This window comes from Oryctolagus cuniculus, chromosome 4 (assembly GCF_964237555.1).
Source record: "Oryctolagus cuniculus chromosome 4, mOryCun1.1, whole genome shotgun sequence".
NCBI classification, from domain to species: domain Eukaryota; kingdom Metazoa; phylum Chordata; class Mammalia; order Lagomorpha; family Leporidae; genus Oryctolagus; species Oryctolagus cuniculus.
The window spans coordinates 129,547,300-129,568,128 of NC_091435.1; the positions used below are offsets into that span (position 1 = coordinate 129,547,300).

The 20,829-nt window shown below is 39.3% G+C and overlaps 1 protein-coding gene and 1 long non-coding RNA gene across 10 annotated transcripts in view; one reads left to right on the forward strand and one right to left on the reverse strand.

Moving 5' to 3' along the window:
• Positions 1–20,829, forward strand: part of LOC103350417 (uncharacterized) — a 36,844-nt gene that overhangs the window by 8,634 nt on the left and 7,381 nt on the right. For 2 of the 9 annotated variants that reach the window (XR_011388126.1, XR_011388131.1), the window contains exons 2-7: positions 2,647–2,788; positions 3,801–4,210; positions 8,336–8,544; positions 10,776–10,920; positions 12,520–12,614; positions 14,823–14,953. This is a non-coding gene — a long non-coding RNA (uncharacterized lncRNA). The remainder of the gene's footprint in view (positions 1–2,646; positions 2,789–3,800; positions 4,211–8,335; positions 8,545–10,775; positions 10,921–12,519; positions 12,615–14,822; positions 14,954–20,829) is intronic. The other 7 variants (XR_007924569.2, XR_011388132.1, XR_007924568.2 and 4 more) reach the window with 5 other exon arrangements.
• LOC100346730 (arylacetamide deacetylase-like 2) overlaps positions 2,463–20,829 on the reverse strand; it is a 31,538-nt gene continuing 13,171 nt past the window's right edge. The window contains exons 3-5 of the mRNA XM_002716282.4: positions 15,589–15,658; positions 12,141–12,312; positions 2,463–3,195 (exon numbers count right to left, since the gene is read on the reverse strand). Coding sequence (XP_002716328.3) covers positions 2,593–3,195; positions 12,141–12,312; positions 15,589–15,658 — 845 coding nt within the window. The 3' untranslated portion in view covers positions 2,463–2,592. The remainder of the gene's footprint in view (positions 3,196–12,140; positions 12,313–15,588; positions 15,659–20,829) is intronic.

A 20,829-nucleotide genomic window follows, 5' to 3' on the forward strand; every position in this document is an offset into this window, starting at 1 on the left:
TTGTAACTTGAGTGGGCTGGTGTCAGGGCTTTGAGGTGCCAATCTCCACCCCTTGGGGGCCGGTTCCCTTGTTCCTGTGTTAGCCTTATGTGTCTGTGCCTGGGGTTCGTTGGTCAGCCGCTCTCTCTCACTACACCTCCTGCGTGAGGAGTGCCAAGTAGCTCCAGATTACCTTTGGACTCCGCCCCTGCTGCTTCCTCCTTCAGAGCAGAGGCCAGCCTCCTTTAAGCCCAAATGTAAACAAACAGGATGGCTGCACTCTGCCCGCTGCAGCTCTGATTGTGGGTTGGGCAGCTCCTAAGGATCCTGGCATTTTTGATCCCTCAGTTCATCCCCCTGGATCCTGCCCTCTTCCTGCGGGGGCTATTCAATTTCTTTTTCTTCTGGTAACTTGAGTAGACTGGTGTCAGGGCTTTGAGCTGCCCTCCCTCACTGCTTGCCCCCTGTGCGAGGAGTGTCATGTCGCTCCACTCCACCTTTGGGCTCCAGGCTCCGCCTCTGAAGGTTAGTGCAGAGGCAGAGGCAGTTCTCCTTTAAACCCGAATGTAAACAAACAAGAGGGCTGCTTCCCGCCCACTGCAGCTCCGATTTGGGGGAGTGTCTAGGCAGCAAGGGATCCTCGCTTGTTTAGTCCCTCAATTTGTCCCCCTGAATCGCGCACTCTTTCCACAGGCGCTACTCACTCTGTTCTGTTTTCTATTTCCTCCCCCACTCAGTTGTGCCTGTCTCAGTGTCTGTCCCAGGATGGGTTGTGGGAGGGGCGGCGGCGGCTGTTGCCGAAGTGCTGGGGGAGCGCCCTGTCTCACCTAGGCTTCCAGCACTGGTGCGTACACACTCCTGCTGCTGTCATGCGCTTCAGGCATCTGTGTCCTCCTCGCAGGTCCACCCTGTCTCCCCAGTTTCGGAAGAGCTTCCCTTTCCCTGAAACTACAAATTCTCACCGCTCTTTGAACCTTCCCTTCCCGCACCATCGGTGTGCTCCCTCCCTATTCTGCCATCTTCCCGACAATCGCCCAAAGTATATTTTTATATACTCAGCATTTGAATTTCACAGAAGAGCCTTATATGGTGAAATGTGCTGAAAGACTAGTGAGCGATTATTGTTGAAATGACCAAAAGGCAAGTGATAAAACTGCAGATGAAAATTATAAAAATATTATATGATTTTATTATCAATGAAGTTCACAATATACAATTAAACTTACATAGTACCAAATGTACTCATTATTAATGAAGACACAAAACATGGAAATCAATGCCATGTAAACAGTAGTGCCACTGAGACTTTAGAAAATTAGACATTGCTCATATTGCCCCCTGGTAAGAATTTATTTTAATTGTGAGATTGATGTATGTACCCTGATAAGAGTGTAGGATCCCATTAAGGAAGCCAATAGATCTGGAGATCTAGTTATTTATGTAGCTCTGTGAGAGTAACTAATTCACTCCAGAAATTCAAAATAATAGAATAAATAATTCTGAGTTTCATATACAGTTGATAAAATAATTTATTGGATTAGTAATTAGTATGTAGCAGCTACAGTTTGAACATGATTTGGCTCTCAAATTCATGCAGAGTTTAGACTCAAGAGTCATAAGTTATGGTACTAAGAGAATGAAAACTTAAGTCAATCATGGTGGTTGGAGATGGGGCCTCTGAGGAATGATTAGATTGGATGTGGTCGTTTGGTGGCTCTCATTATCTAATCATGGTGGCTTTATCAATATAGTCATAGATACACGCACTCTCTCCATGTAATGCTCTGTTTTTTGGGGGGACTCTGCCTACAACAATGCCATCCACAGGTGCTAAACTAATAGGCTGCCCAATCTGAGACTGTGAATCTCCAAAGCAATAAACCTCCTTTCTTCATAAGCAGCTTGTCTTAAGTATTTCATTGTAGAAATTAAAATGTGAGCAATACAATAGCAATCAATGCAATTAATCACCTATTTTCAAGACCAATATTGCTAAAAATTTGAGTGTCAAATATTTAGACTATAGAAAAAATTTATAGTCCAGATATTAACTTTTTCCTTGTGTAATAAAGGAAACCAAGAATACGCAAGCTTACTTTGTATGGAATATGTGAAAAAAAAAAAAAACAAGAAAATTTATACTAACCAGAACCAATTAATGTATGGACTTTGTCTAATCAAAGAAAAAATGCTGCAATATAGTATAGTGCCCTCCATAAAGATATCATTGTGATTTTCTTTCCATACACTTTCTCCTTACTCATCACTACTATTCCTATCACTGTCTGCAAATCATCCTGCTTAGTTTGCCTATAACCATACTCACATTTTGTCTTTGAGTATTATTGGTACATACTTAGGATTTATCAAGAAGAATAATATTATTTGATGGAAATAATACAGTGAATGTATTCATTTTAGTAAGACTTAGATTTAGTAGAGAAATTAAGTAACTTTTCCAAGATACATAACAACCTTTATTTTGATTTAAACTTAGGTTTGTCCCAAACTCAAATCATATATCTGTCCAGTAAACTCACAATTCAAAATACAATCTTTGAAGTACAATATGAACTGAACTGATTAGATAGCTACATGCACTATTTACAGGTTTTATAGGTTTTCTTCTAACCAACTAATATATTTATCTTGTATTTTTATGCCAAGATCTAAATAAAGTGGCAATGTCATAAGTGATAGAGCTCCGTGGAATCCATTCTCCAAGTGGACATGAGTAACTTGAACTCCAACATTTTGAAGTCGTGTGACATAGATAAGTCCATCATCCCTTAGGATATCATGTTCACAGGTGACAATATAAGTTAATGGCAACTTTCGTAACTGGGAATCCTCATCTATTAAGGGTGATAACCTACTATCCATAAGTGCTGGATATGAAGGGTTAAGTCTTCCAAGAATTGGTTCAGTATAAACATGGTTCTTTCTAAACTTCTCAGGAAGAAGAGTACTCCAGTTGACATACTTGAAAAGATGTCTTGATTCCTCAGGCATATGTTGGTTTATTCTTATTGCCTGGGGCAGTGCTTTATCTTTAGTCACATATAGGCTTCCCAATCTAACTGCCACATCCCTTGATAGAATTGGACCTTGCTCATAGTCTTGGTGAGAGGGCATTGAAATATCAAGCATCTGTAAGAAAGGGTAAATTAAAGCTTGTGCCTTAATTTTAATTTTGAATTCTGGGTCACTCTGTATCTGAAAAAAAAATAAAGTATGAATACGTCAAAGGCTATTCAACTATAGCAGCATGGGTTTGTATTCAATGATCTGAGGTAAATAAAGCTATAAAATTGTAATAGTACCTAATGATTATTTTCATATTTATATTTTACTTTATAAACATTAAAATATGTCATTCTACTTTCATTCTACCTCTCTCTCTCTCTCTCTCTCACACACACACACACACATACATACATCTTTACTCACATATGACCACCAAATAGAAATATGATTATGAAATTCCCAAAGAAGATGACAAATTTTCTATATTGAAAAAGCACCTGGACCTTAAGTAACCCAACTGATTAAAAGAATAAATATAATAATTTAAAATCAACGTCTAAACAGTTATTAACCAAATTTGAAAGGAAATAGTCTCAATATACAATTACTTTTGGAACAAAAGAGTGTAATGTGATAGAAAATAAAGAGTAACTTATGAAAGTTTCAAGAGGAGGAAAAGATATGAAACATTGTATTTTGAGCCTCTCTTTCTTAACAGGGATGAGAAGCATCTTGAGGTCTTGGCTAGAGTTGATTTCCCTTTCCTTTTCTTTTTTTAATTCTGCCCATTACAGGAGAGAACCAATTATGTAAGCTGCAAATCAGCCTCTGCAACAAAGATATCTGAACAAATGTATATATGTCTGCCACTATTCTACAGGAAAGTCTCAAGATCTGAAAGTTGTTTTTCATACTCCAACTCTCACCAGTAGCTGACTTACACTCGATGAGAATTATTTAAAATCTCTATTGTATGTCACAAAGACCAAAATGCACAACCAATGTATATAGATCCCACAACTTCAAAATGAAAATGAGTAAAGAGAAAGTCTCCTGACAGAATCTCCCCCATGCCCTTCATCCCTCTCCAGTCTCCCTTGACTGATAATTTACTAAAAAACTGTCATCTCATAAGGTGAGTAGAAGAAACAGCACTGAGCATAGAACCTAAAATGAGGCAGAGCATCACCTGCTACCTTCTCAGGTTAGTAACAGACATGATATACCACATACCCTCCAAAAATGAGTTAGCAGTTAGCAGATTCCACTGGTTCAAGAGGTATCAAGAGAACAGGCATGCTATCTTTTTCCTCTCCAAGTTAGACATGTCTTTATTTCTACATTGAAATAGAAATTTAGAAATATAGAAATTTTTATATTTCTACATTGAAATTTCTAGAAGTAATTTAGATTGTATTTTAACTCCTCTGCTATATATGCCCATAATCTTTGTTTCTCATGTGTCAAATGTAAAATTTTATTTTGTTACAAATATTTCAACTTTTATGTCTATAATCCCTTTCTTATTTTGTCTGCTAACCCAGGATTCAATTTCTTCCTTATCTTTCTAGCTTCTTTCAAGATTCAAGTCAAATTCAACCTTTGTCAAAAAACTAATAGAGAATCTGCTCACATTGTACAGTCAGCAGTGTTGCACCAGGCACAATCACTGTGTTATCAATGTGTGTGGAACTCTCTCTGTATTCAGTACAAGTTTAAATTTATTCATAAACTAGTATATATGGTGATACGTTCAGTACATAATCAAAATGATCTCTTCTTTTCTTAAACTCACAGAGTGATTAATCTCAAACTTAATCATGTAGGCCAATTTTCATTTTATTAAAACCTGTAGGCTGGCGCCGTGGCTCACTTGTCTAATCCTTTGCCTGCGGTGCTGGCACCCTGGGTTCTAGTCCCAGCTGGGGTGCCAGATTCTGTCCCGGTTCCTCCTCTTCCAGTCCATCTCTCTGCTGTGGCCCGGGAAGACAGTGGAGGATGGCCCAAGTGCTTGGGCCCTGCACCTGCATGGGAAACCAGGAGGAAGCACCTGGCTCCTGGGTTCAGATCAGCGCAGCGTGCCGGCCATAGCGGCCATTGGGGGTGGGGGCGGGTAAACCAATGGGAGGAAGACCTTTCTCTCTGTCTCTCTCTCTCACTATCTAACTCTGCCTGTCAAAACACACACACACACACACACACACACACACACACACCTGTATATAGTGTTACCCCTTATAGTAAATTGCATATAATGTTATAAATTAAAGTAGTATAAAGTATTATGTCTGAGCCATCATAATCTCTGTCTCTCCCTCTCTTTTTTTTTAAGATTTGTTTATTTATTTGAAAGTCAGAATTATACAGAGAGAGGAGAGGCAGAGAGAGAGAGGCCTTCCATCCACTGGTTTACTCCCCAATTGGCCACAATGGCCAGAGCTGCACTGATCCAAAGCCAGGAGCCAGGAGCTTCCTCCGGATCTCCCACATGGGTGCAGGAGCCCAAGGACTTGGGCCATCCTCCACTGCTATCCCAAGCCATAGCAGAGAGCTGGATCTGAAGAGGAGCAGCTGAGACTAGAACCGGCACCCATATGGGATGCTGGCACTGCAGGCCAAGGCGTTAACCCGCTGCACCACAGCACTGGCCCCTCTCCCTCTCTTTCTTTCTTCCTACCAATCATACTTCCAAGTTTAATAATATGTATATGATAAATATGATATATTAATTTTATGTGATGCATATCCATTAATTTCTTAAATACTGATATATTAATATAATGTATTATATATTATACATGAAATATATGATAAGTGAAAATATATATATTGCATACATGTTAGTGAAGAAAAATAGAAAGGTGAATGAATTAATATTGTTACTCAGACTTCCACTCTTTAAACAGGAAATATGCTATCCTTGTAACCAAAAACAGTGTTGGAAAAGTAATACCAGGAATATGACAAGTAGATTTCTATAATAACCCTTGTTTATTGAAGAATGCATGGCCAAGTTGCTTTGTCTTAGTGTCATAAGCTCTCAAAGAGCACAGAGAAACCAGAAAGCAGGGGAGCAATGAAGCAATGTCATTTAGCCCCCCCAACACACAAGCCCTGAAAGAAGGGAGGACCCTGGGAAGTGAATAGCACACAAGTGAATACACATTTACTAACTCATGGACAAATTATGTGTATTTGAGTGCAAGGAAGTGACTTATTGAACTAAAGATGTGATTACTTCAAAACCAAGTAGGAATAAAAACGCAAGGTCAAGAAAGAGACCACATAGAATACATTATATTCTTACCCTTGCCTTTCAGAACAAAAGTGAAATTGTTGAATTAATATTTGATTATTTTTCACTACAATTAGGATTTCTGGTAACTCAGGATATAAAGGGCTGGTGTTACATTTAACAGAGGCTCTCCTCATTTTGCTAATTCCTGAAGCACTCCAATCATACAGTATGGTACTGAACAATTCATCTTTAGTAGGAAGGATTCACAGTGCTACTCCTTATTGAAGCAATCCAATTTCAATGTCAAACTCTTTATATTTGTTGTTGATCATGCTGTTTAAGTTAATGTCTTCAAAAACTTGATTTACTTAGGTAAAGATTAATTCCCACCATTTGGGCTGACTTTAAGGGCATGAGTCAAGTACTGGTACATGGATGACCCGCTGTGCAAAGTACTTCATGCATGGTTACCTCAGCAGTCACAATCCTAACCTGAAATTCTTAATAATTTCATCTTCTATCTTGTTTTGTAGTTGAAGTCCAACAGTACAATGAAGCAGCTATGTGGGCAGGGAAGGCAGCATATATATTTATACCTCATTTGAATATAAAATTCACAATTGCTAGTTCCACAATGTACTTAGCTTAGCTTTTATTCTATCTGAGCCTTGCTGAACTACCTCACAAACTGGATCTACCAGAATTCTGTTCCCATGTTCTGTACAAACTTGATTGGTTCTAAATAAGCACAGGGTCTGACAGCCTTAAGAAGTCAATCTTTCCGTTGGAACCAGAACTCACTGTAAATGTAGAGGAAATGCAAACAACCAATGAACCCTATCATATGCTTTCTTATTCATATGGCATCCTTATTTTAGCCAGAGTACAAATAATGACACAGAAAGAAAAGAGAAGATAGTGCAAACCATAGATTCTCTTACTTTCAATCATCCCCTAATCATCGATAAAATGGAGGTAGAGAGTGTTGGTAGAATGTGTGCATATCAATAGTGAAATAACAATTTTATGTGCATTTCCAATATCTTCTGGTAAGAACAAAATACATATGCACATATAAGCCACAAAACATCAGTGATTCTGCTTATGTGTTAAATGTGCATATTTGCATTCAAAACTAGCATAGCATAACATAAATATGAACTTCAAAATTCATGCTAATAAATTAAAATTTTAAATTCCTTTTCCTAGATGGCAGTTATGTCACTTATATTTATAAGTAGGGAATCATTACAGGAAAAGCTTCATGCATTTATACCTTTAACAACAACTTTTCTAGCTTTTTGAAGAAATGGTCCTGCATTTTCATTTGACCCTGACCCCAGAAGTTATTTAGCCAGCTCCCTATTATATGAGTTTGAAGGCCACCTTCAGGGCCAGGTTAAAAAGGGCTTTCCATGTCCTGTTCCAGACTTGATTACCAGAGGTAACCTTCTAAGCAATAATGGGTCTGTGGAAACCATGCTGAAAATCCTTTCCACAGATTTGGCAAGAGATTTTAAGGATAGGAGTGAAGCAGTAGGAATGGGAGAAGGGAATATTTGTGAGATATTCAAAGTTATAATGATTGGTGTTTTTTGGATAAGACACAGATGATTTCCTAGAATTCATTTAAAATTTTTGGAGGTCAGGAATTTCAATTTAAAAAGTGTCTGTCTGTCTGTCTGTGTGTATGTGTGTGCATGCTTTCATTGTAAAACACTGCTATAGGCATCTCGTGAAGGTGATGTTGCTCTTCATCCCTAACATACCAGTGATGTTCTTGATCACCTTGGTATCTGTACTTATTATCCCATGATTTCACAGCATCACCAATTGCCACTCCCTTTTGACCTCTTTGAATTAGACGCTGTTGTTTCACCCCCAGACTGGTTTTCAATTCTGCGCACCAACAGGTTCTGGCCCTGCCCTGTGGGAGTTATGTAATTTGGATGTTGTTGCAACATGCTGAAAAGTTCTGCTCTATGACTTTAATTCTTGCTCAGAGAGGTCCATAGTACTCAGTGGATCCATTGTCTTTAACATTGTCTCTCAAGGCAGTAGCTTTCATGAACACCTCTGTCATTTATTTAGCCTGCTCTGGAAAACCTGAAGAATACTGAATATGACCTCATGTCCCAGATGGCTTTGAGATCACCAGAACACAACTCGGGCTGAATGTCCTATTCAAGAGTCATATTCCATTCCCTCACCACTCATCTCACCATCCTTGGGCTTTCTTCACTTCATCTGTGGATTGATCACTGATCCAGAAGTACAACTCTCACTTGGTCAGTGGTTTGGTAAGCAGTATTCTTTGTCCTTGGAGTCTTACCCTCCCCCATGTACAGCCATGGAATGACGACTGTATGTAGAATATCCATCAAGCATTTGACTTAGTGAGAAATCTTGCTTATCTAACTTATCTATTTTTTTTCTCTACCATGGGCTACCATGAATGAATGACTACCAATGAGAGAAGGATGTTAGCTTTATCCCAGAAGACACACTCAGTCCAGCTGAGGGCTATAGGACTTCCACTTAGGGCTTTCCAGGGTGCTCAGTATTGCAAAACTACTGCCTGACTGACTCCATCTTCTTTACCTTGTGGATTTATCCTTTCTATTTCTGCTCCCTACTTTAGCTATGAAATTTCAAATCCCCCTATGTGCCTCTGAAGTAAGACACTAAAACAGTTTTAGAATCAGAAGCATGCTCATGGTGATATGATATCCAAGTCCAATACCCAATCCACCAAGGGAAAGAGGCAAAAGGCTGTATCACTCAATATTTGAAAATATAAGCTTTGGGGTTGTTCATATGTAAGTGTGAGCCTTGATTTTTTACAACATATTAATTTATGGTACTTAGCAAGTTACCTCACCTTTCAAAATCTTAGTTTCCTAATCTCTATAGAGGAAATAGTTTTCACCAGTGCTATATGTATATTTTTTGTGTGTAGCGAAAAGGAGATTATGCTAACGAACAAGAGTTCTAAAACTATAGTAAGTGCTCAATAAATATTAATTATATTTAAGATCGGCCGGTGCTGTGGCTCAATAGGCTAATCCTCCGCCTTGCGGCGCCGGCACACCGGGTTCTAGTCCCGGTCGGGGCACCGGATTCTGTCCCGGTTGCCCCTCTTCCAGGCCAGCTCTCTGCTGTGGCCAGGGAGTGCAGTGGAGGATGGCCCAAGTGCTTGGGCCCTGCACCTGCATGGGAGACCAGGAGAAGCACCTGGCTCCTGCCTTCAGATCAGCGCGGTGCACCGGCCGTGGTGGCCATTGGAGGGTGAACCAACGGCAAAAGGAAGACCTTTCTCTCTGTCTCTCTCTCTCACTGTCCACTCTGCCTGTCAAAAAAAATATAATTACATTGAAGATTGTCAAGGAGGCCTACAAAATAGTTATCTGCTATGAACATATTCATGTTTTAAGTGGAGTATGATGTGATCTGGCAGAAGAAAAGAAATAGTAAATGTCAAATTTAAACCAAGAAAAAATATTTTAAGACATCAGTTCTATAAGATATTAAATCATAACAAAGATTAAAAAGTAGCACAGGGGTATTAGTGCATTAATAATTTTAGGAGTAGAATGACATGTACACATACATAGATAAGAGATATTCTTTCTATTAAATAAAACTTTATCAAATTTTTTTTGACAGGTAGAGTTAGACAGTGAGAGAGAGAGAAAGGTCTTCCTTTTTCCATTGGTTCACCCCCAAATGGCTGCTAAGGCCGGCACACTGTGTCGATCCGAAGCCAGGAGACAGGTGCTTCCTCCTGGTCTCCCATGCAGGTGCAGGGACCCAAGCACTTGGGTTATTCTCCGCTGCCCTCCCGGGCCACAGCAGAGAGCTGGACTGGAAGAGGAGCAATTGGGACTAGTACCCGGTGCCCCAACCAGAACTAGAACCTGGGGTGCCAATGCTGCAGGCAGAGGATTAACCAAGTGAGCCATGATGCCAGCCTAAATTTAAATTTAAAGAAAAGAAATAGAAAATTCAAAATCACATAAATAATATGGACTCAAAAAATATAGAAAATGTTAATATCTTTGGTTAGCAATTGATAATTGTTAATTACAAAAAAAATTTAGGAAACAAATTAACATAAGCCATGCATAGTGAGTCAACTGAAAAAGAAATCAAATCCCTTATATGTATTATTGCCAGTAAAAATATTCTATTTTGGCAGCAATGAAAAAATACATTAATATAAGATCCTTATGATTATGGCTATATAAGAATATGAAATGAAGTAGACTCTGATTTACATTTTTTATGCCTAAGCTAATCTCTTACATTTGTTTGGCAAAAATATGTCTTCTAGCCTTAGTCATTATGATTTTCCACCTCTGAGAAACTATCTGAAGGTACTAAGCCTGAATATGGAAAAAGTGACATATCCCAAGAATTTCTTTACACTATAATTCACAATAAAATTTGTTAATAATGAGTTATGTGCTTATTTAAAACTTGGTTATATGTCTTTTGAGCGTCTCCTCTCTTTTTTGTGTTTTTCTTTCAGAAAAACCACTTCCTGCTCTAGAGGTTTGCTGATAACTTACTATATTCTTCACAAAGCCTCTATTTGTATAATGAGGGTCCCATCAAATGGAGCATTAAGATAAATAACTCCAGAGAAGGCTTTGAGCTTTTATAACTTCATATGGGTTGGTATATTTGGAATTTATGTTATTAATTAGAATTATGCAATAATTTCATAATGGAAGGGGAAGTTGTCTTAAAATGGGAAGTGACTAGTCTAGAGAGAGATGCTATACACTACTGATGCTATTGGAGTCAACTTCAAAGAACCAAAAGCAAAAGTAAAGTATGTAGATTTCTTGCATACAGACCTATGTTCCAAGAAAAACTAGATATATGCACCCAACCCCTTCCTCTGCCCTCTACACTAGCCAAGTTCTCCCAGAATTGCTTCCTCCCTGTGTTAAGAACTTTCTCTGGCTAAATCCCTGCTGGTGGATTTGTTGATGCCAAAGATGTTCTCAACACAGACAGGGAAGATTTTAAACCATAGTCAAAACCCATTGGCTTCATTTGCATGAAGATTCATAGCAGGGCAGCTCTGAGATGATGAAAAGAAGGAGATGTAGGCTTATTTTCCTTGTTTTGCATACTAAATGTGATGTCAAGAGATCACTATCATTCATTTTGTTTTATTTTTATTTAAAGTTGTAAAAACAACTTAATGAACTTTTGAGACCATATTCACTTTGTAAGTAGAGGTCAGTCTGCACACTGTAATAGTACCTCTCTGCTTAGGCTAATTTTGTTCCATTAAAAAAAGTTTCAAAGGTGAGAACTATGTATTGGCCTGAATCCATTTAAAAACATATCATTTGTTTGGTGAGCTATTTCAATACACACAGAAAGTGTTTTTTTAACATGAGACCATTTTTCTCTTTATCACAGTAGTGGTTTTTCTATATAGGTATGACACATGGCCCAAATGTTATCTTAAGATATCCTTCAGGGTCTAAAACATCAATTGCAATGAATTTAATTGCTAAGAAGATCTTACAACTACTTACAGAGAAAAATAAGCACCAAGTCATTTTAAATACTGGTTCCTAAGCATTGCAGTATTTTTCTTAAAATTATAAGAGTAAATAGGCTTATTCAGCATTATATTTATTGCCCCCTCAGAGCTTTTAAAGCCATATCTATCTAAAGGCAAAATTATGCAAAGAAGGATAGAGAGTTGTTTGGTTAGGAGTGGGTTCTTTTCCATTCCCCAGGTCAAAGTATAAGACTAAGACTCATACAAATATTGTAAATAGAATAAAATTATTCTTTTGTGCTAGAATATGTGATGTGTGTATGTGCATATGTGTGTGTGTGCATATGTGTGTGTGTGTTATAAACATACCAGTTGAGTTGCTTTTGCGGCCAGCATACCCCCGGAACTATCTCCAGTTAAACAGATTCGGGTGGGATCCACTCCATATTTCTCAACAACGTTATCCTGTAGAAAGAACTTGACCGCAGAAACCGCATCTTCAAGGAGAACTGGGAATTGATATTGAGGAGCTAATCTGAAGCTTCAGGAGAGAAAAAAAAAAAAACAGAGCCACAAAGCATGCATGACTAAGCTTAGGCTGTGAATCTAAATCAGCCAACAGATCCACTGATCAAAACTGGTTGTGCTTCAAATCTTTAACTTCATCAAACCTGGGCTTACTACTAACTTGTATTTTAAAGTCAGAAGTGATTACTGGCATAAAAGTTGTAAAATGTATGTTCTGCAGGGATGAGAGAGAAAGGATCTATGCATGGAAGATATTCAGCACAAGAACAACTAGTGGTAAAGCTGTTCAGCAGCATTCATCCAGTTCTTAATGTGGTAGGTGACTCAGAAGTTTCAGAACCATTGATGGGAAGGCAGAGGACATTTTAGAAGCAAAAAATCCAGGAGAAAACTTTTTTCGGTGTCTTACATTACAAATTTATGAAAATCAAAAATCTGTGAAACAGTATATTTTATTTCATTTCATAAGCACTATGTAAACATTTGATTTTAAAAACTCATGGAATTAAAATAAGTATGGCAAGGAGATTTTTCTTAATTATTGCATGTTCATTTGTAAAACAAATTATTGCAGTATCTTTTAATGCATATGTATATGTATATATATATATGTAGTTTGTGGAAAATTATATTAAAAGTATAAATTTATTTTACTGTAAAATTTTAAAGAAAAAAATTTCAAATATATGGATAATTTGTATTATGAAATGCTTGTGTCAAAAACATTTTTGCACCAAAATAAATTCATACTTTTAATTCCATTTTTCCACAAAATTTTTGAAGTACCCTATGTATAGGTATATGTAAATACATATATATACATATGGGCATAGAAACACATATACATTATCTTCTGTTACAGACACACTCCTATTTGATTGCCTTTTTAAATATATCTATAGTATTAATCACAATAGCCATAAGAATTAGAGAATTATAAATATCTCAATACCAACCATTTAATGTTGGTCAGATAGCTCTTTGAAACCTCATCACACTGTAATTTGTATCTAAAATATTACATAATCTAAACCTAGTAATATAAAAATGTAATTGTTACCTTAAATGTTCTTCAGGATAAATAACAATAAATATATTAAGTAATTGATAGAATTTTTAGGTCAAGTACAACATATATCATCATTTTAAAAATGATGAAGTGTCGTTGGCATTGTGGTACAGCAGGTTAAGTCAGTTCCTGCAATGCCAGCATCCCATATGGGCACTGGTTCGTGCCATGGCTGCTCCACTTCTGATCTAGCATCCTACTAATGCATGTGGGGAAGCAGCAGAAGATGGTCCAAGTGCTTGGGCCCCTGCACCCACATGGAAGACTCAAATGACATTCTAGCCTGGCTTCAGCTTGGCCCAGTCCCAAGTAAATAAATAAATCTTTAAAAAAATAATGAAGTGATATCCTGAATTAAAATAATAAAAGGAATCTTAGGCTATCTTTTAATTAAAACTCTGGTTACTATAAAAGAGTAATAATGACCAGGGCAGCACTGATTCTATTTGTATGCTTTATTTGACGTTCATTATACTGCTCTTCAGCCAAGTCGTGCCACCACATTGTCTCCTCAGCATCTGGCTACCGGTCTCTGAGCACATTTCTGCTGAAAATGGTGGTTTAAAAGTCCAGAGTACACTCAAATTAGTCAGTAAGTGCTGGACTTTCACAATTCTCTCTGGCATATTCTTGGAAATTTGGACAAAAAGCATAATATATTAAAATCTCTTGCTCTGAGAATAACTTGACATGATCAGATAGTTCAACTTTTGTCACCTGATGTTCCTCTAACTAAAGAGGTCTACACAATTTATCCTTTTATTCCCAGTTCAACCTAAACATAGCATCCCAAATGTTCAATGGTAAGCTTCCCATTTCTAGGTATGTTACCTGGTGATTAAATCAGTCCTCTAGAACCTGAGCTTTATGTCCTTATAGATTATCTCAGCTTGTTGCCAACAACATTCACTCTCTTGTATCCCTCAGAGTAGTCAAGGTAGACTTGACCATTTGAAGGAAACATATAATGCTAATAAAAATATCGATAGAAACTGCAAAAGCCTAGGGTCAAGTCATTTTTGAGGTTTGGGTGATTTGCTTTGGAAATAAAACTTGTGTCAACAAGACAAGGATTGTAGTATTAATAAATTTTTTTAACTTTTATTTAGTAGATGTAAATTTCCAAAGTACAGTTTATGGATTACAATGGCTTTTTCTCCCCCATAACTTCCCTCCCACCTGCAACCCTCCCATCTCCTGCTCCCTCTCTCATTCCATTCACATCAAGATTCATTTTCGATTATCTTTATATGCAGAAGATCTATTTAGTATATATTAAGTAAAGATTTCATCAGTTTGCCCCCACACAAAACACAAATTGCCAAATACTGTTTGAGCACTAGTCATATCATTAATTCACATTGAACTACACATTAAAGACAGAGATCCTACATGGGGAGTAAGTGCACAGTGATTCCTGTTGTTGACTTAATAATTTGACACTCTTGTTTAAGGCTTCTGCAATCTCCCCAGGCTCTAGTCATGAGTTGCCAAGGCCATGGAAGCCCCCTGAGCTCGCCAACTTTGATCTTATTTCAACAAGGCCACAGTCAAAGTGGAAGTTCTCTCCTCCCTTCAGAGAAAGGTACGTCCCTCTTTGATGGCCCGTTCTTTCCACTGGGATCTCACTCGCAGAGGTCTTTCATTTAGGTTTTTTTTTTTTTTTCCAGAGTGTCTTGGCTTTCCATGCCTAAAATACTCTCATGGGCTCTTCAGTATTTTTGTTTGTTCTACTTAATACCATTGGTTGAGCTATGTAATTAATACACAATTATTTTTAGGTGTTTAAAGTTAACTGAAAAGTGATCTCTGTTAAATATAAGAGTGGGAATAAGAGAGGGAGGGGATGTACAATTTGGGACATGCTCAAGCTGACTTACCCCAAGTAGTGGAGTTAGAAATGTGCCAGGGGATTCCAATTCAATCCCATCAAGGTTGCATGTACCAATGCCACCTCACTAGTCCAAGTGATCAATTTCAGGTCACAATAGACCATAATGATAGGTCTAAGAGTCAAAGGGATCACATAAACAAGACTAGTGTCTGCTAATACTAACTGATAGAATAAAAGAGGGAGAGAACCATCCAACATGGGAAGCGGGATACACAGCAGATTCATAGAATGGCAGTTGTCCTAAACAGCACTCTGGCCTCAGAATCAGCCTTTAAGGCATTCGGATCTGTAGTATTAATAAATATATTTAAATATTTTTCTCTTACTCCACTCCAACGACAACAGCGTCAAGTTTGTTGACTGTCCGTCTACTCAGGGAGTCATAAGGTGTCTGCTCTGAAAATAAATAAACAAACAAACATAAAAGTAAACTGTGTAAATAAAGAGCATTGGAAAACCACTCATACTCATGAAATCTGGTAGAAATATGGATTTGGTTAATTGATGGAATCCCCCATGGTCCTCAATTCTATTGCCAAGTGCAGGGACTTCTGACAGAGTAACAAAACCTTACTGACCTTTCACCTACTAAATCATTCCTCACCAAAGTCAGCGAAAAGATACATGATTGGTAACAATTAGTGAGGAAGTTTGTCATGCCCTGTTGATGCATTTGGTTGGTGTCCAAACGTTCCTTCCAGGTTCACTGTGCTGCATACTTTGATAGGCATCAGACACCATAGATGGCCCAGATATGTCATGCTGTGCTCCTTTCCCTCACTGGTTATATCAACCAGAAGCTGTTGTTGTGCATATAGCTATTAGTAAATAGCTAATAATCAAGGATAACCCATTAGCAAGACCTATGGACTCGTTCTCCAAGATTTTATCAGTAGTAGATACAATATATGGACGCTCCCCTTTTTAAATGTCTACTTCTCGGTATTTTAAGAACTGAGAACAAAGAAAGTGTATCTTCATACTCTGTAACTGAAACACTTAACTATCATTCCATCCAATAAAACTCTGTTATGACAGAATAAGACAGAACCTGGAATTAAGCTGAAGGTAATACTATATCAGTATTATATATAAGCTAATTACGGATTAAATGTGGTTGTTAAATACTTAAAACAAAAGCAGTGTAAAGATAAACAAGATTGGGTAAAATTTGTGATAAAATACCATTCGAAGTTAATGTCAAAATTTCTTTCATTCGATATATATTTATTCATTCATTCAACAGGCACTAATTCAGCATTCAATCTGCAGAAGGCTGTCTGGCATGTACTAATGATTGAAAGATAAGGATATGATGGCTGCTATCATATGGGGAAGGATAATGTAGGGAAAGATATTTAAAGGTCAAAACTCATGAAAATATATGGAGATGTCAAGGAAATAAGTACCATTACATACAATTGAGATTAAAATTTAGAGAGGAGAAGGGGGCTGAAAATTGGATAACAGAGGAAAATAGGTCTCTGAACTTGGATGCTACACTAAGTGTTTCTTTATCTACAAGTGGTGGATAATACTTAAAACATATAGTAAGATTATACATACAGCCATATTTGCAAATCCTAAAGCAAAAATCAGTAATAGAGCTATACAGATGAGGACATGGTAGTAAATAAGAAAAGAATACACAACAGAAAGGAATCTAAATTATCAATAATTGTCTTTACCATGGATGGAAATGGGAAGATGTGTAGAAGAAATGATGACAATAAAAGGACTTTAATTGTAATTGATCATTTAATTGATCATTGTGGCCATTTACTGACAGAAAAAAAAGCTGAGGAGCATTTTCTTTACTTATTTTTTGGAGTTATCGTTGTTGTTCCTTTATTTTCTGGAACTATTAGAAGGTAGAAATGATTATGTTTGCTAACCTTGAGAATGTGTTAACCCTGAACGCGCCCAATCTTGTCTGATCTCGGAATGTGTTAGGTTTAACCCCATTTTATTGTTTCTTAGCTGGGTTAAGCTAGAGATTGTGTTAAACTGAGATCAGCTGTGATTCTCCCAGCTGTACTGCGTTTTTCAGCAGCTGTTTATATTGCTCTAATGTTAAGGAATATTATTATAAAGGAGACACAGAGCCAAAATTCAACATGAATGTGGGGAGGAGGGTATTAAAGGCAAAATAAAAGGATATTTTAGGGTAAAAAAAAAAACTGAAGATGAACTACTGGGGAACACAAGCATTTGTAAAGAGTAAAGAGAGAACCTGTTTTTCAGTGTTTGTTTTGTTTCAAAGAGAAGGGTAAATGAAGAGACAGGGAAAGGAGACACAAAAAATTTCAAAGAAACTTATTTGACAGAAACCAAAGGAACCAACAGTTTCAGCAAAATAGAGTAGAATGGCTATCCTCAAATTACACAACTTGAAAAAAATTAATCAAGTAGCATGTTTGTAGATAGAAGAACAAAAGAGAAATATTGATAAAATCAAAAGATGAAATAGGAGGAAATTTGATCTCTAGCAAAATAGAGATTAAAATATTCTTTCATAAGGCTTATGTAGAAAGAATAAAGGATAGGATACTTAAGGTACGAATGATATTTAAGATGTATGTTGTGGGTGGCAGGGAGCAGGGGAGTGGCATGACAAGGTGCAGAATTTATGAACATACATACTCGGTAACTGATGAAGAAGGAGGAGATAGGCTTGGGGAGAGTGCTGAAAGCTGAGTGATAACATTGAGGGAGCCGGGAGGAAGCATCTACCTCTGAAACAGCATCTTTCAGCCACATTGAGAGCATGATGGGATGGCCTCATGAGTAATTCAATGATTAAATCTGAGGTCCTACCAATATGCCTGGGCTTGACCATTGATTTCAGCACTTGCTAGCTTAGGACTTTGGCAAAATTACTTCATCTTCTATATCTGTTTCCTCACCTACAAAATTGTGGCAATAATATCCTGAGTAGGTGTTTACCTGGCAAAGTGAAAGCTGGCCACCCAATTGATTGCAAAAGCATGTTTGCTTGTTTTTAAATGTTATGGAGCATGGAACCAAAATTCTGAATATAATGATCAGACTAAGGGTTCTTTGAAGAAAGGCATCATATAACTTGCTTTATATCTTCTAAGTACCTAGTATAATATCCTTTGAAATCTTTGTTGGGTAGTGACTGTAATATTCACCAACAGTCTAAAAAACATTGTATGAATGGAGTGTGCATGTGTGAGTGAGCTATTCAACTGCACCTCTTGGAATCATCACTGAATATTAGATGGGAATGCAGATTTCAAGAAAGGAGCTGATTTTCCAGTTATATTTGTGGGGAGCAACCCGGACTGGACTGAGTTCCTGGAATTAAGACTTATTCTATGCATCTGCTCTCCCACAATATGGCGCTGGGAGAGGAGGCAACAGCTTCTACCCAGCTGCCTCTCACCAACTTGACAAGCTGCAGGACCTGCTCCTGATTGGAGGAGAGCAGCGTACTCGGCGTGTGGGCAGCCGAGTTAGGATTGGCAGAGGAGGACTATAAAGGAGGAGAGAGACGGCATGCACCAGGAACATCTAAGGGGAACATCTAAGGGGAACACCTGTGCAGCCCCCGAGAGAGCCGGCCGGCGGTGTGCCGCTCCCCCACGGAAGTGGGGAATGTGGCAGGGGGAATCGCCCTTCCACAGAGGTGGAAGGACCAGCAGCCAACCCGGGAAGGACCAGCAGCAAACCCGGGGAGGGCCGAGCAGACAGAAGAACAGCGCAGGGTCCTGTGTCGTTCCTCCACGAAGAGGGGGAGCGACATAATGGTGCCGTGACTCGGATAGGAAGCCTAGGCAGGGTTTTGTGTCGTTCCTCCACAAAGACGGGGAGCGACATAATGGTGCCGTGACTCGGATAGGAAACCTAAGAGGGAAGAAACGGGAAGAAGTGGAAAATACCGGAGAGAGAGACTAGCAAAGAGCCTAGGGAAAAGCCGGACAGAAAAGGTGCCGGAAGAAGCTATCGAAAGCCTAGGCATAACTCGGATACGGACTGTGGGAAAGAAGTTAGGATTTAAAGTGAAAGCAAGAAGAAACTTAGACTCAGATACGGACTGCAGGTTGAAAGTGAAAGTGAAACCTATAAGAAACTTAGACTTGGATACGGACTGTGGGGAGAGGCCAGGAGAAATGAGGGAGGAATATTGTTGGAAGAAAACTTAGGGAAACATACCGGGTAGAGAAAAATGTTAGGGAGGATGAAGCCGTGAGTGCAGGCCAAGGCGGAAACGGAAGCCATCTTGGAATTCTTCAAGTCAGCCCGGGGAGCAAGAGGCGAAGATCTGGAACCAGAGGCAGAGACGTGGGCCCCCAGGTTGGAATTCGCCAGGTTAGTCCGGGGAACTTGGACTGAATACCGGTGGTGGCGGAAACGTGAGCTACGCTGTGTGATTCGCGGAAGCCGCCGCGTGCAGAGAGAGCACGGGGCGTGAATAGATAGGGAACGCGGGGCTGGCGCGAGGCCGTGGTTCAGACGCGAAGGGGCGTGGAGACCGCGGAGTGTGCGCGCGAAGCAGAGCCGCGCAGAGCCAGGAGCCCGCACAGATGAGAGAAGCGCGGGCTGAAGTGGCTCAGAGCTGGGAAGCCACCAAGAAGCAGCCTCGGAGCGGGCGCCGGGAAGCTGCAGGGATAAGAGAAACAGAAGTTTAGAAGTAAAATGAGAGAAATAGGAATGCTGGAAGGTAGATGTAAAATAGGAGAAATAGGAATGCCCGGAGATAGAGAAATAGAGAAAGGCCTCCCCACAACACAGCAATGAGAGAGCTTGGATTCGGTCTGCCTGATTAGGAAGGCTGTGAGCACCTGCGGGCGGCTAGCAGCTTATGCGCCGCAGGTCACCGAAGACAGGCACGTTATCAACACCAATAAGTCACCCCACAACATGGCAATGAGAGAGCTTGGATTCAGTCTGCCTGATTAGTGAGGCGATGAGCACCTGCGGGCGGCTAGCAGCTTATGCGCCGCAGGTCACCGAAGACAGGCACGAATTAACATCAATAAGTCTCCCCACAATACCTTGGATTCGGTCTGCCTGATTAGTAAGGCGGTAAGCACCAGTAGGCAGCTCGACCAGAGTATGAGCTGCAGGTCACCGAAGATAGGCATGAACCAACACTAATAAGTCTCCCCACAATACGGCAATGAGAAGGCTTGGATTCGGTTTGCCTGATAGGGCTTGTAAGCACCTGCATGCAGTTCTAGCAGAGTAGAGCATGCGCTGCAGGGCACCGAACACAGGCACGCATCAGCGCCTAAAAACCTCCTCACAACATGGCGAAGAGAGGACCCGGATTCGGTTTGCCTGATTGATAGGACTTGTAAGCACCTGTGGGCAACTCTAGCAAGCAGAGCAGAGTGTGTGCTGCGGGGCACCGAAGACAGGCGCGTGTCAACGCCAAAAAATAAAAAGAAAGGGGGATCTGTGGGGAGCAACCCGGACTGGACTGAGTTCCTGGAATTAAGACTTATTCTATGCATCTGCTCCCCCACAGAATGGCGCTGGGAGAGGAGGAAAACAGCTTCTACACAGCTGCCTCCAGTTCAACCAATAAACTGTAGGAC